This window comes from Alligator sinensis, unplaced genomic scaffold (assembly GCF_000455745.1).
Source record: "Alligator sinensis unplaced genomic scaffold, ASM45574v1 scaffold247_1, whole genome shotgun sequence".
NCBI classification, from domain to species: Eukaryota; Metazoa; Chordata; order Crocodylia; family Alligatoridae; genus Alligator; species Alligator sinensis.
Window position 1 is genome coordinate 2,804,734 of NW_005842002.1, and position 21,771 is coordinate 2,826,504.

General features: G+C 46.7%; 1 protein-coding gene across 2 annotated transcripts in view; it reads left to right on the top strand.

Moving 5' to 3' along the window:
- Positions 1-21,771, top strand: part of GABRB1 (gamma-aminobutyric acid type A receptor beta1 subunit) — a 297,024-nt gene that overhangs the window by 152,141 nt on the left and 123,112 nt on the right. For both annotated transcript variants that reach the window (XM_006021740.1, XM_006021741.1), the window contains exon 4: positions 893-1,113. In XM_006021740.1, the coding sequence (XP_006021802.1) occupies positions 893-1,113 (221 nt within the window). The remainder of the gene's footprint in view (positions 1-892; positions 1,114-21,771) is intronic.

Consider the following 21,771-nt stretch of genomic DNA (forward strand, 5'->3'; position numbering starts at 1 on the left):
CCCCCCCCCATGGTCCCCTTCCCCGCCCTCTACTTACCAGCTCCTAGTCTGGCTGCAGCTCCCTGATGCAGCCACCAGGGACTGTCTGAATCATCAAAGCTCTCCAAATCTTTTCTGAAGATTCAGAGATCTTTGAATCAATTCGAACCTTTTAATTGGTCCCCTGATTTGATTTGGATTTGGAGATTCAGCCACCAAATCGGGCCAAATCTCCTCTGAATCATATCATCACCCAAAGCTTTGCACACTCCTAATATTCAGCATATCAGTTCCTTATACAAAGATATTCAATATTCAGGTCCAGAAATTCCTTTGTTATCATAGAGGACACAACTCCTACATGGCTACAATGGTGGGTTTGGATTGCTGGCATTAACAACCAGGGCTTGAAAAGTACATGAATTTGTGCCTTGAGACAATATTCATTATGGAGAACACACTGTCTTTGGTAGGTGTGAGGATTTTTCAGAGGGAAGCCAAGAGAACATATCAAAGGAGGCTCCTCCAGTTGCTTTGTACAACTACTTACTGATGTCATCCACATGCAGCTGTCTTGAAAAGTATCAAGAAATATGTAGTATATAGTCTGCAGTCTAAAATTCTTTAATGCCATTCCCTAATGCACGAGTGCCATGTATATGCTGTTCGATATATGAGGAGACTTTTATGCCTACTTGGGTTTTCAGAGGCTACAAGACTTTTTCAGCTTGCCACAAGTAATCCGCAGCTGTTTTATTTAGTCACATTTTCAGTGATTCTTAACCTTCCAAGTGTGTGATTGATAGTAACTTAATTATTCAACTTACAGGTATCAAAACCAAGCTATCAATAATTTAAACATTGAGCCAAATACCCAACTACCAATATACCTTTTCTCTTTTTTTGCTCCCAGGATTACACGCTCACTATGTATTTCCAGCAGTCCTGGAGAGATAAAAGGCTTTCTTACTCTGGAATTCCTTTGAATCTAACTTTGGACAACAGAGTAGCTGATCAGCTCTGGGTTCCAGACACGTATTTCCAAAATGACAAGAAGTCATTTGTTCACGGGGTAACAGTGAAAAATCGAATGATTCGGCTACATCCGGATGGGACCGTCCTTTATGGCTTACGGTACGTAATATTTTGTCATACATTTAACTGGTTTCCCTATATTGGAATAGAGGTATGCACCACGGAAGCAGCCAAGGTTTATTCAAGTGTACTAGAACTCTACGTTGAAATAAAAGAGTGTTCCACCCACAGCATTGGAACAATACTTAGGGTAACCTCTGGCAATCTTCCACAACACAATTACTATTTATATCTGTGACTAATGTAAAAACCTAATGCCTCCACAGCTTTTGGCTCTTTTGAGCATGTTATTAATGCACTGGTAAAGAATCAAAAAGCATGGAGTGCTTTAGTTTGTAGAGTGCAGTCACTACCTTACTCAGGAAAGAGTAGACAAAGTTAAAAACAATTGAATTAATGTACAAAAAATAGGTCATCCAAAACATGTGCAGTCCCATGATCTCCAGCTTTTTCTTCCATGTTTAGCTTTGTCATTGAACATAGGTGGTTCAGATTTTCAGTCAATCCAATTTCCCAGCCTCATCAAAAGAAGTTCTTAGTAAACTGCAAGCATTCATAACAGCCAAAATTGTTCTCTGTAAGCACCAAGGGAAGTTGTAGATAATGGACATTTTTGTCTTCACCAAATCAAAAGAACTAGGTTTGGGAACTGCGGGGATGATCCATTCAAAAAACTTAAAAGTAAATAGGCATGAGCATTGTTAACAATGGGGATATGTAATCTATTTTAAGGTATTTCAAAGATATTTTTACGTATTGAAAACATTGTCCTGGAAGCATTGCTGCATTCAAGCTTAACCTAATGTGTAAGTGTACTGCTCTGCTAGTAAGCATATTGGGCCAGATTCCTTGTGCCACAGCTGGTTTGAGGAGAATTCTCCTGATGCAAGAACAGTGCAAATGCATCTTACATATATATTGTATATTGCAAGCCCTAATCTATGGGGCAGGGCTAGAGGGTGCACACTCTTAATACTTCTTGTTATCGAGCTGCACAGGCAGTTATGAGGATGGCCCATAGGATGCTCTAACTTATGCCATGGCTCCTTCAGTCCCTCCTTCCAGATAGCAAGCATGAGAAATCACTCCATGTTGCAAGACACAGCATGGAATTTAGCACATTTCATATAGGTACATTGCTTCTGCGAAAATATGAACACTCTGCAAGGAGATGACTGATCAATCAGTGTGTGTGTGTGTGTGTGTGTGTGCGCGCGCGCGCACATACAGATTTCAAAAGGTTGGGTATGACCTTGCTCGGGAATGCAGTGTGCATTTAGAAACACTAAACTGCCACTGTCCCTCCACAGAGTGGAATAAAGCTAATTGCATAACTGAAAGCAATTATTTACCAAATAGGCTCTTTTTTGAAAGCAGAGTGGAACAAAATCACACACAAAATGTTTTCATACTCAGCACCAGCTATAAATTCACCACCTTTGAGCAATACACAGCAGTAATGTAGACAAAACAACAAATACTGTGGTATGCCGTGTATCATACATCTTTTGTTCAAAAGAAAAAAGCCCTGATGTTTTGTTTTCTCTTTCATCTCACTGAAGTGTGCATATTAGGGTAGTAGGTCTTGTTCATAAACACAAGTTGACTGTTATATAAAGGAAGCAGGCTCCATTAGAAGCTAATCTCACCAATGAAGTCCTAGATATTTTCTTATTACTTCCCTTTTTACTGAACTAATATTCTGGTATTGGGCTAATGTAGAGGCTCCAGATGGCGCTTGAAATCAGATACATCTAGCATTACAATTCACAGTGTGAAAGCTACTGGAGCCATAAGATAAGGCTCTGAATAGAGACACTACATAAATGTCTTTTGAGTATGACTAGCTGAAGGTGGCCTTTAGTATGAAGGTAATCACGGAAAAGGAAGGTCCATGAAAACATCCAATATATTGAAAATGATCGGTGCTCCCCCTCTACCTTTCTACTTCTCAAGTCATAAATCTGCATTTCTGTTTGAACCCTTTGTTAAATAGACATTGATTTTTGAGAATCATTTTTAAGGGCTGATTTTCATTGCAAACTTTCTGCCAGTAGACAGCTGATGCCACAAGGAGGCTACAGGAATATAGACTACCTCAGCTACACGGGCAGGGTGTACATGGCAAAGCAAGAGTTACTAGATGTTAAACAGCTGCAGCTTCTGGCAGAAAGCACAGGTGCATCTATGCCTCACTCCCAGAACAGGCACTGGGAAAGAACGGGCAGTGCTGCCATAGGGGATCTGTGAGCATGGACAATCATCAGATGTTGTAAGTTCATTAACATCTAGTTAGACCAACTGAATATCTAGTAAATGTCTAAGAAAGAAGCAAGGACCAGAGGTATTTAAGAGACTAAAGATTCAGAGAGGTGGACCTAGTTTGATTTACCAAAGCACCTAATTGAGTGCCATCCCAACACACCAGGACTATTCCAATTGGCAGCAGTAGCACCACTGGTAGTCCCATCCAAGTAGCTGAGGACTGAATAGGCATAGAAATTCAGCTATCTTCTGATTGTTGGAAGTGGTCCTGCTAGGTCATCATGGAAATGGGGAGAAAGGCAGGGAAACTGGCTGCTGTCATTTATGATGTAATACCTTATTCTCTTGGTCTCTCCATTTAACACCTTTCTTTGATACTCACTAAAATCATATATCTTAGTTCATAGGAAAAACCAGAAGGAATAATACTTTTAAAAAAGGTAACTAATTTCAACTCTGAATAAGATATAATGCAGCCTAAATTGCTGCAAGAGTCCAAAACAAAAAAGAGCATATTTTGAAAATTGAAACTATTTAGAGATACACCAATACATTGGTCTGATATCAGATTGGCACCGATATAAAAATTGTCTGTATCAGAAATCAGCATGATGTGGCTGATACTTTGGCCGATAAATGGCCCATGCATGCACACAGCTACAGTGCAGCATGTAGGCAGTGAGGAGCACAGCTGGCAGCATGGAGAGCTGCATCCAGCTGGTAAGTCTGGTGTGGTGGAAGAGGAGGGGGGAGAGAACGGGTGTGGGGGCAGATCAAGGCCCCTGTGGTGAGGGAGGGAGTGAGGCTGGGACTGGGGCAAGTGCTGCTCAGCCAGGATGGGGTGGGCACAGGATGGAGCCAAGGCTCATCTGGGGGATGTGAGAAGGGGGGGGGACCACTGAAAACTGCTGCACACCACTCATGCAGAAGGGCACAGGGGCACCGATTAAAGAGGTTCCCCTGGATCTGCACTGGGCAGGGAAGGGCCAGGCTGTGCTCAGGGCGGGCAGTGGTGGGAGAGGGGCCATGGGGGAGCTACAGTGAATTTTGGGGGGGTTGCAGCCTGCCTCATAGCTCTCTCCCAGCACTGCCACCACCCGCCCTGAGTGCAGCCTGACCCAGCCCCCTGCCAGGAAGAGCCCAGCACAGCCCTGGCCCCAGCCTGCAGCTGCAGCCTGCCCTGCCCCGCCTTGCACAGATCCGGGGGGCACACACCTCCCCATGTGCCCTCCTGGGGTGCGCACAGTGGTGGAAGCCACCCCCCCCGTACCCCCTGGATGAGCCATGGCTCTGTCCTGCACCCTGCCCCACCCTGGTTGGGCAGCACCTCCTCAATCCCTGCCCCACTCCCTCCCTCACCATGAGGGGCATTGATCTGCACCCCCCCACCATTCCCTTTCCTTCCTGCTCCCCTTCCACCACAACAGACTTACAAGCTGCATCAAAAATCAGATTGGTATCAGCCAATATACCTCCTTAAAAATCAGCTATCAGTATTGGCACCAAAAATCTCTATCGGTACACCCCTACAAACTATCTTAATCTGTGCAAAATGAAAGAATCAGACTTAACTTCTCAGCACAGCCTGAAAACAACAGTTTTAAAAACACTAAAACCCACCTTTACATATATTCACAGAGGCAGTCCCTGGAAAAAACAGATATTCTTTATTCTTATTTTGTTCCACCATGAGTTTCCTGTTGTATTCAACCTGGCAGTTAGGTGACTAGTTCCAAAAAATGTATCAGATCTTTGTCAGGGAGCACTAGGAGATTCTTATATAGATAGATGTATTCTGTTATGGGAAAACTGGTACTTCAATTGTGGAAAAGAAAACAAGGCTCCCATGAGGAAATGGCTGATGCACTGAAGTCTGTCATATAGTGTTGAACAGGAGAATGATAAAAACTGCTTATCAGTTCAGTCACTTAAAATAGGAATGTTTCTTAATGTAATATAGTCATACATGTCAGTATGATTCGTGTGTTACAGGACCTTATTTATGCCTTTCTACAAGGTGTGAGATGGACAGCATCTGTGAATACCTGTGGCTCTTTAGCCCATCCTAGAGCAGCTTAAGTTTTTAGCACTGGTGGTCACTAGTTAAATCTCCTGTTTGTCAGCCAAGGTGGCAGCCCTCACATAGTTGCATTTTTTTATCCATATTGTCAGCGTGTCCGCTATGGGTACCCCTTTATCCCTGGGATTCTCTCCTGCCACGACTTCTGATCTTCAAACAAATGGGAGGGGAGGAGGAGTTAACCGCACAGGTACCCCAAGGAAGAACTACGCTGAACTGATATCTGGTGAGGGTGCTTTATTACCCTTAGTTGGAGTTACGCTTGTCTAAGACAAGGGGAGAAGTGGACACGCCGGAGGGCAGGGAACAGCTGCAAGCAGACCTGGATAGGTTGGACAAGTGGGCGGAAAACAACAGAATGCAGTTCAACAAGGAGAAATGCAAAGTGCTGCACCTAGGGAGGAAAAATGTCCAGCACACCTACTGCCTAGGAAATGACCTGCTGGGTGGCACGGAAGTGGAAAGGGATCTTGGAGTCCTAGTGGACTCCAAGATGAACATGAGTCGGCAGTGTGACGAAACCATCAGAAAAGCCAATGGCACTTTATCATGCATCAGCAGATGCATGACGAATAGATCTAAAGAGGTGATACTTCCCCTCTATCGGGCGCTGGTCAGACCGCAGTTGGAGTACTGCGTGCAATTCTGGGTACCGCACTTCAAGAGGGATGCGGATAACCTGGAGAGGGTCCAGAGAAGGGCCACTCGTATGGTTAAGGGCTTGCAGACCAAGCCCTACGAGGAGAGACTAGAGAACCTGGACCTTTTCAGCCTCCACAAGAGAAGGTTGAGAGGCTACCTTGTGGCTTCCTATAAGTTCATCACGGGGGCACAGAAGGGAATTGGTGAGGTTTTATCACCAAGGCGCCCCTGGGGGTTACAAGAAATAATGGCCACAAGCTAGCAGAGAGCACATTTAGACTGGACATTGTCACAACCCAAAGGGTGCTATGCAGGGGGTTGGACTCGATGATCTATTGAGGTCCCTTCTGACCCTAACATCTATGAATCTATAAGACCGCCCTACCAGGGGAGGGAGCTTGTGGACCCCCAGGGGAGAACCCCTCTTTCTCAGTGCAGGAGACAACCCCCGCCAACTCACTCGGGCGGCACGTCTTCTGTGTAGCTCTGGTGATCAGCCACTAATTCCCTTATTTTAGCGGCTGATTAACTGCAGCCCCAGGATTCCCCCGCCATAGCTTGTGCTGGTGTGGAGAGCCCGGCTCCTCCTCAGTCTTTCACTTTGGCCCCCAACCCTCTCTCCCTCCAGTGAGGGGTAGGGGTTCTGTCTCTTCAGTGCGGAGTCACGGGCTCCCCACTCTGCTCCCTTTTCCTCTCATGTACCCGCGCGGTGCCTGGTCAGGAAACCACAGCTTCTCCCCACTCCGCTGCTCCGTCCCCTGCAACTCACCACTGAAGCTGGGGTTTTCCAGGATGAATCTACCCAGTCAGCCTGCCACCAGCAGAGAGCCCCTGCCCCGGGGTCTTCTTCGGAGCCTCTCACCGACAAGCTCCTTGCCCATGTCTCTCACTCAGCAAGTGCCCAAAGGCAACTTCTGGGGGGTCTTCTCCATTTCTTATCCCTCTTTCCAGAGCCTTATTGGCTCCCACAGGTGTGGTGTCTCTCTCTTCCCAGCCGTGTTAATCATCTTCAGCTGGCAGCCCCTCTTAGTAACAAAGTTGCAGCCGGAACTCTGTTACACATATTAATCAGTCATAAACTGGGATGGTTAAGTAATCACTATTTGTATTGTGAGAGTACCTGCTGTTCCCATTACATTTGGCACCTTTCTTCTTGGCCATCTAAATGAACCAAAAATATACATAGTAATAAACAATTATGGTTGTAAGGATTATATCCCACAATTCTTACAACCTAAGGCCCAATCCTGCACTTCACTGCATGCAAAGTGATTATTTTGCCCCATCAGGGCCTGATTTTAGGCCAAGATGCAACAAATAGAGATGACAAATGACCAGCAGAAGTTAGGAAGCAAGAATGAGGGTAATGACTATAAGGAAACGGTTTCATGGACTGGATCCAGGCAAATATACTTAGCGGTATAATTTAAAAATATTAAAATATTAAATATTAATAGTGTCTACTGGCCACTTCCCTGATGATAATTGATGTATACTTCTATTACATCCATTTAGCCAATATTGCTCATAGATCACATAAATTATGGTGTCTTAATAAAGGTTATGCAATGAATGGCAATCATGTCTCACATAAGAAGGACAGAAATAAAAAGAATGGGAGGAAAGTAACAGAAGATATTATTCTTCCATAAGAATTCAGAATAGTCTCCAAATCCTAGTCTCCTGGGTGGAGAGCAAGCACTGCAATATATTACGGATCATTTAGCTTCTCGGCAGTAGATGAGTACAAATACACTATCACCAAGCCTTACAGAGATGCAGTGACCTGCAGGTTTCACTTTTATTACGGAAAATTAAACGTCATCCTGACACTGCTTGAACAAAGTAGACAACCCCAATTAGGCTGCAGACAAAGATTTCAATTCCCTACAAATCACTGGCCCTCTCAGACAGGTCCTTAAACATTATCTATAAAAATGATTTAGGTGCTTGATCTCCCTCTGGCCTTTTATTCCTGCACATTTTCTATTTTTGGTCTGGAGCGAAGCATTTGCTTGCAGACTCATATATGAAGTGTTACTTAGGGTACCATGTTTCCAGTTTCAAAAAAGAGGATACCGGTTGGGGAGGGGGGAGGTAATATGATTGTTGGGGGAGGCAGTTATATGCCTGTGCCCTACCCCTGCCTCTCACTCCCAAGCCACAGACCTGCCCTCCAGCCCTGCTGCTGCCCCTCACTCCAGATCCACAATACTCCACCCCTCCAGACCATGCTGGTGCCCCTCAGACCTGCCCTCCAGCCCTGCTGCTGCCCCTCACTCCAGATCCACAATACTCCACCCCTCCAGACCATGCTGGTGCCCCTCACTCCCAACCTGCAAACCCCCATCCCTGCTGATGCCCCTCATTCTCAACCCCCTGACACTGCCTGTGGCCCATGCTTCCAACCCACAGTCCCCCCCCTGCTAATCACCTTCACTCCCAAGCCACAGACTCCCCAGCCCTGCCAGTACCCTTCACTCCTGACCAGCAGCCCTCTGCTCCCCCCAACCCTGCAGCATCTTTCAGCTGCCCCGCCCCTATGAGCACAGGCACCAGCCCTAGTGCTGCCATCCCAGCCACACACCACTATGCTGCCCCAAAGCACCTCCCCTCCCCTTTCCCATGCTGGAGGGGCAGGCACTTTCCTGGCCTCCCCCACACTGCTGCAGTCCCAGCAGCCAGACAGCTTCCCCCAGCACTGGCAGGCACAGTGTGTGTGTCTGTGGGTTATTTGTGTGTGTGGCCTGGCACCAGCAAGGGGAAAGGCTTGGCCCTCCAACCCCCACCCCCCATAGACTTAAAATATTTCAAGGCTTCCATGTGCTTCAAAGCTGGGAGGCCCCTCAAGTAAGCCGAGTTCCCAGCCAGGGGAGCGCGTCATGTGCATCCACAGCTAGGAGGTCTGCCAGGGCTGCCAGACATGGGAGTACATGATACACTCCCCTGGCTGGGAGCCAAGCTTGCTGCTTCCTGGTGAAGGAGGAACATTATGTTGCAGTGGAATCTGATCCAGGATCCCACAATCATGCCTCCTGCCATGCACAGGTGGCATGGCAGGAAGCATGACTGTTGGGATCCCACATCACATCTCATTGTGGCTTTACTTTAACATCTGTCAGGCACCCAAGGGGCAGCACTAATTAGCCTGCTAGGGCTGTGCAAAATGGCAACATTTCATTTCAATTTCAGATTCACCATTTTGAAGGGATGGTGTTTCACTTTGCTGTTTCAAAGCACTGCTCTGTTCTGTTTCGCTGAAACTGTTTCAACGTTTCACCCATAGGCTATAATGGAGAATCATGAAAATGCCTATAACATTGTCATTTATTCTCTGATTCAGGTGAAAACAGCAGAAATGGTAGCCCCTTCTGAGGCCATGAAGCCTGTCAAGTTTCAAAGAGATAGGTGCAGCGGTTTCTGGGAAACTGCACTTTGTAATGAAGTAGGGTCCCTAGAGATGGCTGTGATACCCCTAGGGCCCTGTGACCGTGGCAGCTTTATCCTGTGTGCACCTTCTCTTCTCACCTGCCACCACATTTTGTTGGAAAAGATAATAAATAGGGAGGCTGCCCTCAAACTTTTGCTCAGTCATGGTCCTAATGGACCCCACTAAATCCTGTAGATTCTTGGACCCCTTGCTGGGATCCGCTCTAACTAGGTGCCTCAAGGTGCACAGCAGCAGGAGGAGTGGACTCAGCTGAGCCACTTACCTCCATAACTTCTACCTCAGCCTCCTCCGAAGTGCCTTCCAGGACAGGAGACCTGGCTCTAGGGGAAACTTGAGTGGTGTGTAGCACAATCTCAGATGATTCCCCTCCTTCCCCAGAATTTCCCTTCCTAGGGCACAGAGATCTAGATCCAGCTCTTCCTCTGGCACTGGAAGGCTCAGTCTGGGAATTGAAATTGGGGTGGAGGAGACTAATTCTGGTGCTGCTCGTTGATGCCTTTCCAGCATGCTTCATGTTTGGTGTGCTGGAAAATCTGTGTGCGTTTCTGTAATGTAATGTATGTATTTATGTAATATATTACAGAACATATATTTATATATGTTGTACTTTCCTGCATAGTCAATGCAGACTGCCAGGGAAAACACAGATTTATCTTATGTGGAGAAAGAATAACAAAAACAAAAAGAGGATTTTGGGGAGGAATAAATGGAAAGGAATGGATTAGGAAAGGGTATTAGGGTATTTCAGAAAGGATTGGATCCCACTTACTAGAAACAGACTAGCAAGTAGGAAGTGAGAGCCTTTACAATGCTCCTGGAGGACACAGCTCCGTAAGCTGACAGAGGCGCAGCTAACAACACTCATTTCAAACAAAGCTTTTATGTTCCTGCTCCATCCCCCCCAGAGCACTGGGTTTGGAAGGGACCTCAGGGAAGGATCACAGTCACTGGCCAGTTACACATGTCAACACCAGAGCAGCCCTTCCCCCTCCCTCTCCTTAGTTTGTATTTCCCTGCAAGCCCAGCTTCGAAACTTGAAACATTTTGAAATTTTTAAAACGTTTCGAGTGCTCTCATTTCAAAGCTATTTCAAAGCCTTGCATTTCATTTCGATTTTGGTGTTTCAAGCTTGAAATGCATTGAAACGCCTTCGAAACAAAATATGCATTGAAATTTTGCACAGTCCTATAGCCTACCCCCAGACAAAACAACCCCCCTCCACAGGCACAGCTGCATCGCTTCCAGTTTAGGTGGCTGCCAGCCCAAGCAGTGCAGCTCTCTCAAGGGCACTGTCTCTGGAAATAGGAAGTGTGCATATAGACATAGTTTCTGTCTAGCAATGTAAATACTACTTCTAGAAATGACTGATGCTAATAGACTAATACACTAGTAACAATGGCCAAAAAACTGCTTCATCTAGGATCCCCAGTGCTGCAAACACATATGTACATTCTTAACTTGACAAAAGAACGTTCCCAGTGGCTTTAGTTTTAAATATTTCAAACATTTGGAGTTTAAGTATATTTTTATGGATATGTATAGTATATGTATATACTGTGTGTGAAAAAAAAAATCTATTCACATACTGTCTTCAATTTCTACTCAAGACTATTTGGTTAATATGATCATGTCCCTTGTCAATATTTCTAATTATTATTATTGATTGTGTTGTACTTTGTTATCCATAAGATTGCTGTTAATAATAAGCCCTAGTTTAAGGGCTTTCCATGAACTCTTTTCTATGTTTCACTGAATCGGAGATGCATACACTTTGGTGAGCTGCACAGCCTGCCCCTAACACAGCTAACTACCTCTCAATGTTTCATTATTATACCTATAACATTAAATAGCACTCATTCCACTCACTTTCATCTCTGTATTTGCCTACTTATAGGCGAGTTCTGATATATGATAGTTAAAGAAAAATAGATTTGCACTTTTGCCTAATATTCAAAGTAAACACAACCTCGTTTTTCTGAATTAAGCAGACTGTGAAAAAATATTTAATGTCAATTCAGTGACAATTTTAGTGTTTCTTTTTACACATACCTTGTTGTTGTTGTTTGTTATTTGTATGGTGGTGGCAAACAGAAGGATTTTTGCCATTGTGCTGTGCTAGAAACTGCACAAGTGAAAAGAGTAGTGTCTGCCCTCCACTTGGGGAGCCAACACATTCACCTCTTTTCTTCCACACTGTGGATATGGCACCTCTGTAATGTGACTATCCCAGGAATCATGAGTTGATCTACTACTATAACAGCAGTATTGACACAGTTGTAGGCATTTGCCCATATACATTTTGGCCACATTTTCAAATGGCCTTCCTAGCTAAATGCACAAAATTTGTGATATCCATTTCTAGAGACAAAAACTTAGATTGTGCAACACTTTCTTAGCTAACCACTTATTCAGGCAAGTTCTACTGAAACCTAGGCAGCATCCATAATGCTGTGTGTAGGGTAGTAATGAGCACACCTATTCAGGGAACAGAAATACTGCTTGTTAAATAGAGCTTTACTAGCAAATTTGATCAGAATCTCTTCAACTGCCTCATTCTATTTGGTGATACCTCCATCTGTCTGCAACACTACAGAATTCTGATAATCCCCAGGAAAGGTTCTCTCTAAGAGAGTGCGTGCGTGTGCGGCCATGCACAACTAAAAGCGTGGCCGTGCACAGCCTTTTCAAGGCCTCGCACCAGGAGGCTGGACAGGAGCCTAGCGTGGGCTCTGCCGGCTCCAAGGAAGTGCTGTGCTCCCCTGCTCCAGGGCCAGGGAGCACTTCCCCGGAGCTGGCAGAGCCCGTGCCAGCCCCTCGCCCCAGCCTCCATCCCTGCCTTGCCTCACCTTGGGGAGGAGCCGCTGCCTGCCCTAGTGAGACTCTGCCAGCTCCAGGACACTGCTCCGCTCCCCCGCATCACCTTGGGGAGTGAGGACGCACATGGCGTTAGGGCCGGGGAGTGAAGCAGTGTCCCAGAACTGGTGAAGCCTCACTGAGGCAGGCAGCGGCTCCTACCTGAGGTGAGGCAAGGCAGTGATGGAGGCTGCGGTGGGCTCCGCTGGCTCTGGGGAAGTGCTCCACTCCCTGGCCCTCATGTGAGGGAGTGAAGCACTTCCCCGGAGCTGACAGAGCCTGTGCCAGACTCTGGCTCCAGCCCCTGGTCCCCGGCTCTGGCCCACAGCTCCAGCCCCAGCCTCTGGCCCCCTGGCTCCAGCTCCTGGCTTCTGGCTCCAGCCACCAGCATCCAGCCCCAGCCCCTGGTCCTCAGCCCCCTTCGGTAAGTGTCCCATGATGGATTGAGGCAGCGCATTTACGGACCACTGCTCCTTAGAGGAAACACTGTCCCCAGGTCAAATTTTTCATACAAAACTTCATTGTTTTTTATGGCTTTTGATTGTTTCTCCTGCTCCTTTCCTCTCTAAGGGATTGATCTGGACTGTTGATCACAGCAACAGAGAGTCTGCTATTGCTGTTTTCTTTCAGTAATAGATATTTCCTTCTTTTGTGTTATTGTTCTGTTCTCTTCAAAAGAAGCAGTGGTTGTCCAAAGAGTAAAAATAATAAGTAACAAATAAAAATAATTGTACTTCACTCTGTAGAAAACGATAGGGCACCATGCAAGGCATTCTTTCATAAGGTGATAAAGTAGTGTTGAAAATAAGCCAACTAGCTATTTCTCCATATACTGGTGCCAACAAATAGAGGAGCAAGCAGTTTAACAAAATTAAGAATAATGTTGGAGCACATCATCCATGGAGGAGCAATAAATTAGATCACAGTTAAACCAGGAATTACTAACTTTTCCACCAAATAATCTCATGCACAGTTGCATGTTTTTGTGGCATGCAAATCCTAGTTTCAGGGCTTCTTTATGTTTGGAACATAGTTTCATAGTTGGTAGGGTCAGAAGGGACCCGAGCAGATCATCAAGTTCAACCCCCTGCCATGGCAGGAAAGAATGCTGGGGTCAAACGACCCCAGCAAGGTGTTCATCTAACCTCCTCTTAAAGACCCCCAGGGTAGGAGTCAGCACCACTTTGCTTGGAAGTTGGTTCCAGATCCTAGCTGCCCAGACTGTGAAGTAGCGCCTCCTGATGTGTAGTCTGAATCTACCCTCTGCCAGCTTGTGACCGTTATTTCTAGTCACTCCTGGTAGTGCTCAGGGGAACAGGGACTCCCCCAATGCCTGCTGGTCCCCTCTGACTAGTTTGTAACAGGCCACTAGATCCCCCTCAGCCTTGTCTTGTGGAGGCTGAACAGGTTCAGGTCCCATAGCCTCTCCTCGTAGGGCCTGCCCTGCTGCCTCCTGATCATGCAGGTGGCCCTCCTCTGGACCTTCTCAATGCTGTCCACATCCATCCTGAAGTGCGGCACCCAGAACTGGACACAGTACTCCAGCTACAGCCTGACCAGTGCTGTATAGAGGGGGAGGATGACCTCCTTGGACCTGCTAGAGATGCATCTGTGGATGCATGACAAGGTGTGGTTGGCCTTCCTGACCGCGTCCCCACACTGTCAGCCCATGTTCATTTTGGCATCAATAATGACACCAAGATCCTTTTCTGCCTCTGCACTGACAAGAAGGGACTTCCCCAGCCTGTAGGTATGCTGCTGGTTCTTCCTCCCCAGGTGTAGCACCTTGCACTTGTCAGTGTTGAAACCCATCCTATTCTTATCTGCCCACCCCTGTAACCTGTCTAGGTCCAATTGCAGCCTATTACTCCCTTCTAGCATGCCCACATCCCCCCACATCTTAGTGTCGTCAGCAAATTTGAACAGGGTGCTTTTTACCCCCTCGTCCAAGTCCAAGGGAAGTGGTGCTGGCACCTACCCTGGGGGTCTTTAAGAAGCGGCTTGATGCCTACCTGGCTGGGGTTATTTGAGCCCAGTTTTCTTCTTGCCTAGGCAGGGGGTCGGACCTGAAGATCTACAAGGTCCCTTCTGACCCTACTTCTATGATTCTAAGTCACTGATAAAGATGTTGAACAGTACGGGTCCAAGGACCGGGCCCTGGGGGACCCCACTGCCCACATCCCTCCATGTAAAAAATGACCCATCCACTACCACTCTCTGGGTGCGGCCCTCCAGCCAGTTAGTGACCCATTTGACTGCCTTGGTGTCGACACCACAGTCCCCTAGTTTTTTAATGAGAATGGGGTGAGAGGCAGTGTCGAAGGCCTTCCTGAAGTTCAGAAAGACTATGTCCACTGCTACCCCTGCATCTAAGGATTTTGTGGCCTGGTCATAGAAGGCCACTAGGTTGGTCTGACAGGACCTGCCTCTGATGAACCCATGTTGGTTGCCCCTAAGCATAACCTCCCCTGCTGGCACCTCGTGGACATGCACCAGGATAATTCTCTCAAAAAGCTTACCCAGGATCAAGTCAAGACTAACTGACCTATAGTTTCCTGGGTCCTCCTTCCTCCCTTTTTTGAAAGTGGGAACCACATTGGCCCCTTTTCCAACATAACTGATTGACACTTCCAATGCTATTAGAGCTAAACATTTATCATTCTTCTTTTTATTACAGATACTAGGTTATTTAGTCAATACTACTACATCCAAAAGCTGGCTCTTGGGACCCGTGAAAAAGACGATTAGGTGTGCTTAAAGCCCAGTAGTGGGGGTGATGCTAATTCACAGTTTCAGGTCAAGGTCCCTTCTTGGAGGCACCAGGGCTGTTGCAATATTGGTTGCCTGCCAATTGGTTGCTTTTAAAATGAGCCAGTCTACCTGCTGAGCAGACAGCACAGACCCTGATTACAAGAGATACAGACTAACAGGCATAGCATACACCACAAGGTCCATTTGTTTTCTGTGACTGCAGGGGGTGGGAAAGCTGTTGGAAGATTTGTATTGACATGGTTTCAGGTTGGTGCCAGAGCTCCCACCTGCATCTGTATCAGAAGTGGCTCAGGTTCCTCTCCCACAGAAAGATACAGGGCAGGATGGGGGTCAGTAGCTGACTTGGGTGTCAGGGGGGCAGGGAATGATAGGATGGGGAAACCAGGAGGGGCTCCTTCTAGACCCCCTGTTCTTCTCTTTCATTCCCCTGGAAGGAGCAAAAGGAGGCTTGGGAGGAAAGCAAGGAAAGCTGCCCCCAACTCAATAGACACATCCAAATGAGAGTCATGCTGGGCCAGCAATAAGTACTAGGGGGAAGGAAGGGGTGGCAGATCCAGCCCAGAGCTGCTGGAATCTGTTTCCTCCTTTTTCTTCCTCTGCCCTCACCTGGTTTATTTCCTTCTCCTCCTCCTTGGCAGCTCCAGTCCTCTGCCTCTCTATACTGTAGAAAGGAAAGAGAAGAGGGGGCCAAGCAGTAGCAGTAGCCCTAAAAACGGAGATCTATATGGGTGATGAGGAAAGAAGTGGTGTCATAATTAGGTATGAGGACAAGCAGCTGGGATTAATCTCTGGTGGGCAAGCTGCCACCATTAATTGCATGTGTCTGAGGCATTCTAAAGTGTAAAGGGAGAGCTGTGTTAATTGACCTGCTTCCTTAATTGTAAGGATAGCTGCACCCTCTCCCATTTATGCTCTACAAAAAGCCCAGACTCCCTCAGCAATCTGGGCAAAGATTTCTTGCACCTGCATCCCAAACAGCCAAAGTGGGGAACACATGTGTTTCATTGTGCTTTGCAGTACAAGCAACAACTTAAGCCTTTTTTAAAACCTATAATAAACATTTTTAGGGACTTTTTTTTCTCTCTGCTGCACATCATGAAAACTAATCGTGCAGTCTGTCCAGCCAGACCCCTCCCACTCCAGTTACCTCTATACCCCTATTGCCAAGCTGGTTTACTTACCTTGCTTAGTGTCATTTATTTGATGTGGAGAAGAATACAGTCATTGTGCATGTTGGCCACCTTCCAATGGCTCACTTTGCCAACTGCCAGGTTTAAATGCTGATTAAAGGCTGAAGAGAGCTGACAGGAATGGTCTATGATATAATTATATAGCTAAGGAGCTATGGAAAGCATGCATCTCAGGCACTTTTTAGTGCTATGTCTTTAGAGAAGCTGAGTACGAATCTTAATAAAGTGACAGAAGCAGTTTGATATGCTCTCCCAAACCCTTTCTATCCAGCCCATGGGGCCCCTAAAAACGTAGAAAAGTAATATGGATCTGTCCTTGGTTCTGTCAAAAATGACAGAAACAAGGGGTAGTAGGACCCAAGGGAAGCCCGGCAGGCTCTTGCAACAGCAGGGCGCACCTGACCCTGGGGGCTTCTGGCCTGGGACCATGTGGCTGCCCCACACCGGAAACTCAGATAAGGTGGGGGAGGAAGGGCAGGGGAGGACCACAGGCAGGGAAGGAGCCCGGGGAACAGTGGCCCCTCACCTGCCCTGTGGCCGGCACCCCCTGCTGCACCTGCTTACAGCCCGTACAGGGCTGTCATGAGCAGGCACAGGCAGCCCCACATGGACTGTGAGTGGCTGCTGCACAGGGCGCCAGCCATGGGGCGGGTGAGAGGCTGCTTTTCCAGTGCTCAGCACCAAACTTGTAACCTGCCCCTGCAGCCAGCTGGGGCCAGGCTTACCCATTGGGGCTGTGCCATGGTGGCAGCAGCTGCTGCCCCCCTGCTTGCTGCACCAGGCAGTGTTTGCTGCTGCTGCCACCTCCCCTGAGCTCGCGCGCCAGGCAGCTCAGAGGCAGCGGTGGCAAACACTGCCCGGCACAGCAAGTGGTGGGGCCATAGCTGCTGCTGCCGCAGAGCAGCCCCAATGGGTGAGCTCGGAGCCAGCAGGGGATCAAAGCTGGCAGTGGGGGTGGGTTATAAGCTGGTGCTGAGCATGGGGAAAAGTGGCCCCTCAGCCGCCCTGTGGCCGGCGCCCCACGCTGCAGCTGCTTGCAGCCTGCCTGGGGCTGCCTGTGCCTACTCATGACAGCCCTGTGCAGGCTGCAAGTGGCTGCAGCAAGGAGCACTGGCCATGGGGTGGGCAAGGGGCCGCTTTTCCCAGTGCTCTGCACCAGCTCATTACCTGCTGTGAAGCAGAGGGTCGGGGCTGCATACTGCCCCCCGCATCTCTTTGGAGGATTCAGGAGAGTCCTCCAAAGAGTCCTACAGTCCTGCCCCACTTTTTCCCACAGGTTGTGGGGGGTTTTTAAACCTGGATTTCCAGGTATTAAATTTAGAGCTCGCATTGAATATATGCAGCACAGAGAAGATTAATTTTTTCCTTAACATCTGAACTGCTTTGAGATGCCACAAAAGGCATGTGCACACTCGTCTGGATGCCCCCTAGGAGTCTGAAAGTTAAGGACCTGAAAAAGAGAGGGTCAACCCACAGAAACAGTGACGTCTTTTGAAAAGTGTTCATAAAGTCATAAAAGCAAACTTTAACAAACTCAGGGAATGGGTGGGGAGGATTTTCTAGGAGGAAAGTCTGAAGTGAAAAGGAGTCCAGGATAGCTGGCTGTACTTTAAGGAAACCGTATTAAGGACACAAAAGCAAGCTATCCCAATAAGACAGAAGAATGGGAAGCGCAACAGAAGAGACAGCAATCTCTTCAATGAGCTGAATTTCCAAAAAAGGAATCCTATAAAATGTGGAAAGTCAGTCATATTACTAGACAGGGCACGCAATGAGAAAATTAGGAAAGCCAAGGCACACTTTGAGATGTATCTGGCAAGGGACATGAAAAACAATAAAAGGAATTCCACAAATATATTGAGAGTAAGAGGAAGACCAAGAAACTATAGTTCCCTTACAGACTGCAGAAAGCAATCTAGTTACAGATGATGCAGAAAGGGTGAAGTATTTAATGTTTTTTTTACTTCAGTCTTCATGAATCAGGGCTGCTACAAGATGACAAGTGTGGCTGGTAGCAAAGACAGGGACAGACAACCTAGGATAATGGCAAAACAGAGATTACTTAGAGATGCTTTTAAGTTGGCAGGGCTAAATGGGATGCACCCTAGGGTACCAAAGGAATTGGATGAAGTAATTTCAGAGCCATTAGCTATCCTCTTTGAGAACTCAAGGAGGTTAGGTGAGATCCTGGATGATCAGAAAAGGGTAAATATAGTGCCCATCTTTAAGAAAAGGAAGAACGAGGATCCAGACCTCAATACCTAGAAAGTCTGACCTCAATACCTGGAAAGATCAAGGAATCTATTGTAAAGCACATAGAGGAGACTGAGGCAATGAGGAACAGCCAGCATGGGTTCAGTAGGTGCAAAGTCATGCCTAACCAATCTGATTTCCTTCTACAATAAGGTAGTAGGCTTTGCAGATGAGTGGAGAGTAATGGATGTGATATGAATTGACTTTAGCAAGGTTTATAACACTATCACCCATGAGATTCTCATTAACAAGTGAAGGAACAACAGATTAGATTAAAGTACTGTAAGGCTCACACATAATTGGTTGGTTCATTGTGCTCAATGAGTAGTCATTGATGGCTCAATGTCTAGTTGAAAAGAGGTATATAGCAGGACACCCCAGGGATCTGTCCTGGGTCCAGTATTGTTTAATATCTTCATTAATGATTTGGACTATGGAATTGAGTGCACACTTAGCAAATTTGAGGATGACACCAAACTGGATGGAATTGCGGACACTCCAGAGGGTAGGGTTAGGATCCAGAATGACCTGGGTAGACTAGAGAAATGGTCAACAATCAAGGAGATGAGATTCAGCAAGGATAAGTGCAAAGTCCTGCACTTGGGATGGAATACCTGCATGCACAAATACTAGACTGCAGTATACTACAGAGAAAGACCTATGGGTTAGAGTGGACCATGAGCTGAATATGAGCCAATAGTGTGCTCTAGCTGCAAGAAGGCTAGCAGTACACTAGATTGTATTAACAGGATTGTCATTTGCAAATCAAGGGAAGTGATTCTGCCTCTCTGTTCAGCAGCGGTGAGTCCCAATTCAGAGTATTGTGTCCAGTTTTGGGCTCCACACTCAAGAAAGATATGGAGATTTGAATGAGTTCAGTGGAAATCAACAACAAAAAGTATTAGAAGCCTGGAAGCTTATGAGGAAAAGCTGAAAGAGCTAGGGTTACTTAGTCTAGAGAAGAGATGAGCAAGAGTAGATTTGAAGGATGATTTTAAAGAAGATGGAGATGAACTTTTCTAAGTACTTTATCACCTTCTGAAACAATAGGTGACAGGACTAAGAGTAATGGACTCGAGCCCCATCAGAGAAAATTAAAGTTGGAGATTAGGTAGAACATTTGGATGATTAGGGTAGTTAAGCATTGGAACAGGCTGCCTAGAGAAGCTGTGAAATCTCCATACCTGGAGACTTTCAAGAGCAAGCTGGACAGATACTTGGTTGGGGTGATCCAGTCAGCGATTATTCTACCCTGAGCAGGGGGCTGGACTGGATAACACTGTAAGGTCCCTTCTAGCCCTATTTTGCTATAACCCTATGGCCTTTGTTCCTCTGTTTCTCTCCCAGGGAAATGGAGACACTTACCTCACAGCAATATGGTGATGGTCTGCTAATATCTGTGAAGTGTTACTTCAGTATTTCAATTCTCCAGAATGCACGCAGAGTACTCTGGTAGCTGGAGCCTCATGGTTCTGAGGCCCCTGGGCTTTCTTGAGAATAGGCACTCCACCCTGAGGGACAAACTTGCAAAGAAAGAGCATAGACACACTACCAAGTTACTCCAAGGCAAGGGAGGGTGAACTTTGATGCACGTCAGTTATTTCAGAGTGATTGCCTATGTACATACTCTTACCCTGCAGTAGATGAAAGATGACAGCTTTCCTACAGCTCAAGTATGCACATAGGCAATCACTATGGAACAAGCAATGCACGGTAAAATTACACTGCCCTTTGTTTTGCAGTAATTTGTTCAAGTGCTTATGCCCTAAGCCTCCTTAACATCTTAATCTTTTCATATATTGGAAAGGAATGTACTACATTTGCTAGAGGGTGGGTCTCAAGTAATGTTTCTCAAGCTTACAGAAAATGCTATGACAAGATCTGATTAATAGGTTTGGGAAAAGTTAATTTGATGTACTACTTGGACTAATAATATGTCTGGATGTTTCACCCTTGGTTGAGCAATTTTTCCTCATTTATTTTCAGTTCTCAAATGCACAATCAGATTAAACTATGTACAGTCTCCAAGTGAAAGAAAACAAAAACAGGATGCTGGACAATGATCAAGACACTCCTGTCTTTATGACAAGCTACCAACGGGTCCCCACTCAACTACAAAAGTCAAAAGATTTTTATTAGACTACATAGGACACCACTGAAATCAATGGACAGAGTCCAGCATCATCCCTTCATAAGAACGATGTCAGACCCCAATCAAGAGCCCAACTCTCATAGCATGAGAGCTAGAGGTTGGTGTCCTGACGCTGATATTAACCTTGCAGCTAATACCAACTGATGTGCACTTCCCCTTTTAATATCCACCTCCAATCTGACCTCTATAGTAGATGTAACAGGGTAAAGGAAGGCTAACTGAATCCACAGTAGCTTGTTAGCCCTTTCTTGGATAGTGTGGCATTTGTTATTAGAAGGGACCTACTAAAATTGAGGAGGCAGGTGGCCCATTTCTCAGGCCGATCATGGGGCCAGCCACCATTTTCTTGGGCCTATCACAGCAGAGGCCCCTTACACCTCTACTTGGCCAAGGAATGCTAGTGGCCCCACTCTCTTCACTGATTGACTGAGAGGACTATCTGTCACATTGCCCTACCCCTCACCACTGATTGGCAGAAAAGGATGGAGCCTTGTAACATGCAGCCCTCCCAGCCAATCAGTGGTGAGAGGCAGGGGGTTGGTAGCTGCCACGTTGGCTGCTCTCCTTTGCACCAGTGGCTCCCTTCCCCTGCCCCCCCCAGTGGACTGCAAGGCCAGGCTGTAGCTGCCATGAAGAGTGCTAGCTCCTACTGGGAATCCAGAATTTTATTTTTAGTAAGCTTTTAATTTTATTTTGCAGATCTCACAGACATTACCCAATTTCTCAGGCAATGCCCAATTTCATGTTTTCCGCAAAATCCACAAAATCACAAAATGAGTAAGTCCTTAGTTATTAGGCCAGTAAATTTTTAAGGCAAAGAATTGAAGAATTGAGGCCCACTGTGCATGCACACAGTTTAAAAGGGCCCGCCAACCGGGAAAAAGCCCAGTTAGGCTCAGAAGCGGCAGGAGACGCGCGGGTGAAAGCTCGCTGCGCCCCCGCTCCCCCGAAGCCCCCCAGAAACCCTCCAGCAGCCGCGGAGCCCCCCGCCGACCCCCAGCACAGCCAGAGGTAAGCGGGGCCCGTGGAGAGAGGGGGG